We start from the raw sequence: 7,561 nt of genomic DNA on the forward strand, positions 1-7,561 counted from the left end.
GAATCAGTTACCCACTAGGGGAGAATGGTTAGGTAAGCTTTCAGAATATTTAGAATTAGCCAAATTGACAGATAAGACAAAAACCAAAAAGGGAAGTGAAAAAGGAATGGGAGTGCCTAAACGAATACCTTAAAAGCCAAGGTTTGAGGACAGAAATCTGGCTAGGTCTGGAATAACCTTGTGAAGTGAAAGGATAAGAAAGAGGGATTTATATCTAGATACTAGGATAAAGATGATAAGGAAAACTGGAAGACACAATGAGAGGTAAAGGAGGTGCTGTGGGACTGGTGGAAGTCAATGTTTGTTTTTCTTTTTAGTGTTTATATTTGTGGTTTTTTTGTATGTTGGTTTTTGTGTTTTGTGTATTGTTACTTTCCGATATTTTTCGTGTTGCTGTGTGGAAAATACTAATAAATTTTATAAAATAAAATAAAACAGGCTTCCTCCACCTCAGCCCTCCAGATGTTTTTGGCCTACAACTCCCATGATCCCTAGCTAGCAGGACCAGTGGTCAAGGATGATGGGAATTGTAGTCTCAAAACATCTGGAGAGCTGAGGCGGAGGAAGCCTGCATTAAAACATCTGATCAAACTATCCAGAATAAAACAAACTCTTTAGCTTCTAGGAAAATATTTCAGATCCTTCTCTTGGGTACATTTGGCTTCTCCCCCCCCCCAAATTTTTTGATTTACCTACTTAATTTATAGAGCCTGCCCCCTAGCAGAAGAGCTATGGGAGGGCAGGTGGTGTGGTGGTTCGAATGTCAGAGATCAGGGTTCGAATTCCCACTCAGTCATGAAGCAAGACTAGGGCCTGGGAGAGACTAGGGTTCAAATCCTACCGCCACCCCGCCCAAGAAACTGCCTTGTTGTGGGGATTAGATGAAGCAGGAAAAACCACGTACGCCGCCTTACAGAAAGATGTGGGATACAAATGAACAATTTTTAACTGTGTATGTGTAATTCCCAACAATATTTTCAATCTGATTTTCTGCTTTTTAGTGAGCAGTTTGGGTGCTATTTTATGGTGCTGGAGTTGCCCTGCTCCCTCCAAACCCAATCTTATTTCTGGAGAAATTCTTGGTGGATAAATCTCGTCCTCTTTCTTTTTAAATCAACAATCATGCGGTATTGAGATCTGCACATTGTGTGAATCCTTGCCACTATACAGTATCTATCTATCTATCATCTACAGTATCATCTATCTATCTATCTATCTATCTATCTATCTATCTATCTATCATCTATCTAATAGTCTATCTAATAACATTTTATCTTTTACTCCACATAGAATGTTACATTTGTTACTCAACAGCTATATTCCAATTTGATCAAACTACGAATGCGTTTTAAGGTTCCAGTCCTCAGTGTCTTATCCAATTACATCCTTTCTAACATGTTTCGTAATACGTTCTGCTGCCTTCTTACACTCCAAACCCCACTGGGGTATGGGGAAAATACTTTTTTTATAAATAGACTACGAATGGGTCCCAGCCTCCTTTAAAAGACTCTAAATTTGTGTCTCTTATCAGTGCGGTCAGTTTTGCCATCTCTGCATATTCAAGGTTTTTCATCTGCCATTCTTCCTTTTTGGCTTTTCTCTCCTCCTTCCATTTCTGAGCATAGGGAAACCATAAAGACGGTTGAGGCTTTTCTCCCCGCCTTGCCAATCCAGATCTGTTGCTAAATAATTTCATTGTGGGAGCCAGAGATCTTAGACAGTAAAACAACTTTCCATTTGTGTAAAATGTGTGTGTTTCTGAAAGGGCAAACTGGAGCTTCTTTCCTGCAAAGTTAGTGGTTTCAAATCACATGCATTTCTTCTGCATGTGAAATCCGGAACCTTTTTGTTTGCGGTGGGGGAATTTTGAAAAGCAAAAGTGTGACCCTGTGGCTTTTAACTCTTTCTCTGCCCGATTCCTCTTTTTTTTTAAAAAAATAAATTCGACTTTATTGATTTAAAATATCATCTTACATATATATTACAAATAGTTACATCAAAATTAAACACAAAAATATAATAGAAGATAAAGAAAATAAAAAAGCAAAAAAGAGTTAACAATAAGAAATGAATATTGGTTATAACATCCTGTCTTTTCTAATAAAGTCTTCTGAAAGAAACTTCCAATCTTTTTCTATTGTCTTAATTTTATCGCACAGTTTGTTTTATAACTTTTCCTGTATATTTTTCTAGTATATTTGTTCCATTTGTTTATTATATACAAGTATCATTCAGTTCTGCTAGGATAACATCATTATTACAATATAATCTTATATATTCTCTGAATAGTCTCCATTCTCTGAAAATTTTTTGATTTGGGGCTCCTCTGACTTTTCCGGTCAGCTTTGCTAACTGAAAGTACTCTAGCGTGAGTGATTGCCAATCTATTATTGTAGGGGTTGTTTCACGTTTCCAACTTCTGTTCTCCTCCCGATTCCAGTGCGGCTCGGCTGAATACATGGCCCCGGAGGTTGTCGAAGCCTTCAACGAGGAAGCCTCGATCTACGACAAGCGCTGCGACTTGTGGAGTTTGGGGGTCATCCTCTACATTATGCTGAGCGGCTACCCGCCTTTTGTGGGCCACTGCGGGACAGACTGCGGCTGGGACCGCGGTGAAGCGTGTCCCGCTTGCCAGGTGAGCAGGCCTTGGGCTCCTTCCTCTTCTTTTGTTCCTTGCACAAATGTCAGGGTCTGCACTTGGGCAAGAAGAACCAGCTGCACCAATACATAGCTGTCAAGCGTCCCTTATTTGGCGGGACAGTCCTTTATCCCAGCGCCAGGTCCCGCTGCTGTCCCTTATTGATGATGTCCCTTAAATTTCCCGGGTTTCAAAGAAAGCAGCTCCTCTCCCTCCCTCCCTGCCGGCCAGGGAGGCGGGAGGCTCCAACTGTGTTGCTTGGCTGCGTTGCTCACCCAATAAGGAGTCTAAGAACGACTGGGGGGGTGGAGCTTGCATGCCTTGTGCTGATCAAATCAGCTGCGTTGCCTGGGGACTCGCCTTTGCTCAGCGCTTCCCAGTGGAGAGGTGACGGTGGTTTTCCTTGAGGCTTGCGGCTTCGTTTGGCTGCTGGCTGGGCTTTCTGCCTTTGGCTCGGAGGGGCTCAGAAGTTGAACATACCTGTGCTTGGAAAATCCCTTATTTTGGCTTATTTTCGAGGCTTCTAGTCCCTTATTTTCAAATCTGTAAGTTGACAGGTATGCACCAATATAAGATTTTTTTTTGGTGGTGGGGGGCACAAATAATACAGTAGATCCTCTGGATGCGAACGGGATCCGTTCCGGAGCCCTGTTCGCATCCTGAAGCGAATGCAACCCGCATCTGCACAGGTCGCGATTCGCCGCTTCCGCACATGACGTCGTTTTGAGCATCTGCGCGTGCGCAAGCAGCGAAACCCGGAAGTAACGCGCTCCGTTACTTCCGGGTCGCCACGGTGCGCAACCCGAAAAGGCTTAACCTGAAGCGACTTCAAACCGAGGTATGACTGTACATGTGGAAAAGATCTAGGGGTCCTAGCAGAGCACATGAGTGAACAGTGTAAAAGGTAAAGGGACCCCTGACCATTAGGTCCAGTCGTGGCCGACTCTGGGGTTGCGGTGCTCATCTCGCTTTATTGGCCGAGGGAGCCGGCGTACAGCTTCCGGGTCATGTGGCCAGCATGACTAAGCCGCTTCTGGCGAACCAGAGCAGCGCACGGAAACGCCATTTACCTTCCTGCCAGAGTGGTACCTATTTATCTACTTGCACTGGTGTGCTTTCGAACTGCTAGGTTGGCAGGAGCAGGGACTGAGCAACTGGAGCTCACCCTGTTGCAGGGATTCGAACCGCCGACCTTCTGATCGGCAAGTCCTAGGCTCTGTGGTTTAACCCACAGCGCCACCCGTGTCCCTTTTGTGAACAGTGTAATGCAGCAGTAAAACAGAAAAGGTGGTTTTGTATGGTTCCGTGACCCTTCCTTCCTTCCTTCCAGAACATGTTATTTGAAAGCATCCAGGAGGGGAAGTATGAATTCCCTGACAAGGACTGGGCTCACATCTCTTTCGGAGCCAAAGACCTCATTTCCAAGCTGCTGGTCAGAGATGCCAAGAAGCGCCTCAGCGCAGCCGAAGTTCTCAAGCACTCGTGGGTGCAAGGGGTGAGTGCAGGGGGGGGGAGGCGGGAGGGGTTCGTTGGTTTGGGGTTAGGGTGTTCTTCTGTTTTTTTGCAGCCTCCAATAAACCTGTCCCGTTTTTTTCTCTGCATGAAATGAGACAAGCCTTTGGTTCATCTAGGTCAGTATTGTGTACACTGGCTGGCAGCATCTCTACAGAGATTCAGGCAGGCCCCTTCTGGAGAGGGACTTTGTAGTAAAGTCAGGGTAGGTTTAATTCCACCACGCTGACATCATGTAGTAATGCTCTACCCCTTCCTCTCCTGTCCAGCTGGATCAGGTTTAGAGGAATGGCGGTCGGAGGCATATACTTTTTTCAGGACAAAACGCATCAAGAAAGGTAGTTGCTGCCACCTCTCCCTTGTACCAGGGGCACCAGAAGGCTTCACCCAGGGGAGAAGGTTATCCTCTCAGTTACCGGCTGCCCCACCCTGCAAGTTGCTTCCACAACTTGGAATTCAGGCAGAAATTCAACAGATACACATTCCCAGAGTGATTAGGGTTGATAACTCCTTCACACCCAGGCAGCCTTTTTTGGTACCAGGTGCCACTAATCAACTTGGAGAGTTTCCTTCCTTCAGATGCCTGAGATAAGCAAATCACACTTTCAGAGACTGTTAGTCTGCATCTTTAAAATAACAAAACACATGCCCCATAAATCCTATGGCCTTTGGTCTTCCCATAATACTTTGCTCCTTACTTGACCAAAGTTTTGTCTATTGAAATTTCCTAACTTTCTCTACAGACTTAACCTGGGACTTTCCCCTGTAAAGATTCCCTTGGCTCCTAAGCAAGCCTGCACTTAACCAAGATTGCAGAGGTCCTTTGCCGTCTCTGTGGGCAATTGGGAACTATACTTAAAGAGTCTAGTTCTTAACAGTTCTGCGTTTAACAAGTTAGCCTCTAGGAGAAAGCCATCACAATGAGGATGCATAATAATAATAATAAAAATAAAATTTATTATTTATACCCCGCCCATCTGGCTGGGCTTCCCCAGCCACTCTGGGCGGCTTCCAACAAAATATTAAAATACCGTAATACATCAAACATTAAAAGCTTCCCTAAACAGGGCTGCTAATCAGAAGCAAAACAGAGGATATCTGTCTGATCAGGATTCACAGTGTGGGTTTGAAACCCCTGGTGCTCTAGGTGGCGCTGTGGAGCTATCCTCTGAAGGTTCCTCAAACCCTGCCTTTCATTTTTTGAATTTTTTTTATTATTATTAATTTTCCATTTAAACATATATAATCACATCATTATTATCCAATTTCCCTCTTTGGCTCTTCAGAGCCTGCCAACTTCCTTCCCTCCCACCTCTCGGCTTTCAAAGTTAACCTTTATATCATAGTATTTTATATATTTTCCAAGTCTAATAAGACTCATTACAAAATCCTCAAAATTAAATATAGAAAGGTAAAAAAAATTCTCATTACAGATCTTCAGATAAGCCTACTAGTCGTGTTAATTGCATACAATGAGCTTTCAGATGTTGTATAAATTGACTCCAGTCTTTTTGGAATACTTGATTGTGCTGGTTTCTGATTTTCCCCATTAGCTTTGCCAGTTCCGCAAAGTCCATCATTTTCATCTGCCATTCTTCTTTTGTTGCTGTTTCCATTTTGGGGCTAAAAGGGTTCTTGCCGCTGTTGTTGCATACATGAACAGTCTTTTATCTTTTTTTGGTATCTCTTCACCTACTATACCCAGTAAAAAGGCTTCTGCAAAAGACTACAAAAGACATTGGATGTAATATTCAGTTAGAATCTTGGGAAAGTCTGTGGAATGAAGGTATTAAATTTACTGCACATAGTGCGCTTCAAGAAAATGTGATGAAAATGATGTATAGATGGTATTTAACACCATCAAAACTTGCTAAAATGTATAGGACAAGATCTAACGAGTGTTGGAAAGGTAAAGAGAAGGAAGGTATCTTTCACCATATGTGGTGCACTTGTATAAGAGGTGAAGGATTTCTGGGAAATGATATATAATGAGTTAAAGAAAATGTTTAAATACACTTTTGATAAAAACCCTGCCTTTCAGATAAAATATAGCAGTATGAGAAAGTTGTACCTTCGTAAATTTGTGTCGTGTCCCCCCCGCCCCCACTTTTGGTTGTGGGAAGTCGTAGAGCAGAGTTCCCCAAACTTGGGTGTCCAGGTGTTTTTGCACTACAATTCCCATGATCCCTAGCTAGCAGGACCCCCACGGTCAGGAATGGTGGGAGTTATAGTCCGAAAACAGCTGGAGGCACAAGTTTGGGAAACCCTGTTGCAGACAGAAAATCTTGCCTTGGTATGATATTAGCTCTCACGCTCTCTCTCGTTTTTTTCTTTTCAGTGTGCTCCGGATAACACTCTCCCAACCCCAATCATTCTTCAAAGGTAAGAGGAAACCCTTGAACCTCCAACCCATAATTTTGTTCTGCCTCCACAGTAGGGATGGGCAATACCTGGTTTTCAATATCGCCAGCTAAATGGCATGATGCAGGTGGCGCTGTGGGTTAAACCACAGAGCCTAGGACTTGCCGATCAGAAGGTTGGCGGTTCGAATCCCCGCAATGACGGGGTGAGCTCCCGTTGTTCGCTCCCTGCTCCTGCCAACCTAGCAGTTCGAAAGCACGTTAGAGTGAAGCGAGATGAGCGCCGCAACCCCAGAGTCGTTTGTGACTGGACCTAACGGTCAGGGGTCCCTTTACCTTTAAATGTCACGATATACCAATATATCACAATGTCTGAAATAAGGATGGAGCTATGTAGAGGCCTTGGCTGGCTTCACAGTTTACCCCGTGTTGTGATTTTTGTATAGCACACACAGAGGTAAAGGTAAAGGGACCTCTGTCCGTTAGGTGCAGTCGTGGACGGCTCTGGGGTTGCGGCGATTGCTTTGCATCTGGTTGGGCCCATGAGAATAGAATAGAGTAGAGTTTATTATTTATACCCCGCCCATCTGGCTGGGTTTTCTCAGCCACTCTGGGCGGCTTCCAACAAAGTATTAAAATACAGTGGTCTGTTAAACATTAAAAGCTTCCCTAAAGAGGGCTGCCTTCAGATGTCTTCTAAAAGTCTGGTAGTTGTTTATCTCTTTGACATCTGGTGGGAGGGCGTTCCACAGGGCGGGTGCCACCACTGAGAAGGCCCTCTGCCTGGTTCCCTGTAACCTCGCAAGGAAGGAACTGCCAGAAAGCCCTCGGCGCTGGACCTCAGTGTCTGGGCAGAATGATGGAACGTGGAGACGCTCCTTCAGGTATACAGGACCGAGGCCGTTTAGGGCTTTCAAGGTCAGCACCAACGCTTTGAATTGTGCTCCGAAATGTCCTGGGAGAAGAAGATGCTAGGCTTTGCAGGGGCTGCTGGTCCGATCCGGCAGGTCTCTTCTCCTTTCCTAAACACGCCACCCCCTGCTCTCCGCAG

At 44.5% G+C, this 7,561-nt stretch overlaps 1 protein-coding gene across 1 annotated transcript in view; it reads left to right on the top strand.

The window, feature by feature from the left end:
• Positions 1-7,561, top strand: part of MKNK2 (MAPK interacting serine/threonine kinase 2) — a 45,789-nt gene that overhangs the window by 31,971 nt on the left and 6,257 nt on the right. The window contains exons 11-13 of the mRNA XM_083594660.1: positions 2,441-2,635; positions 3,969-4,133; positions 6,489-6,532. Coding sequence (XP_083450786.1) covers positions 2,441-2,635; positions 3,969-4,133; positions 6,489-6,532 — 404 coding nt within the window. The remainder of the gene's footprint in view (positions 1-2,440; positions 2,636-3,968; positions 4,134-6,488; positions 6,533-7,561) is intronic.

This window comes from Podarcis filfolensis (genome assembly GCF_964270895.1).
Source record: "Podarcis filfolensis genome assembly, chromosome: 18".
Lineage (NCBI taxonomy): Eukaryota > Metazoa > Chordata > Lepidosauria > Squamata > Lacertidae > Podarcis > Podarcis filfolensis.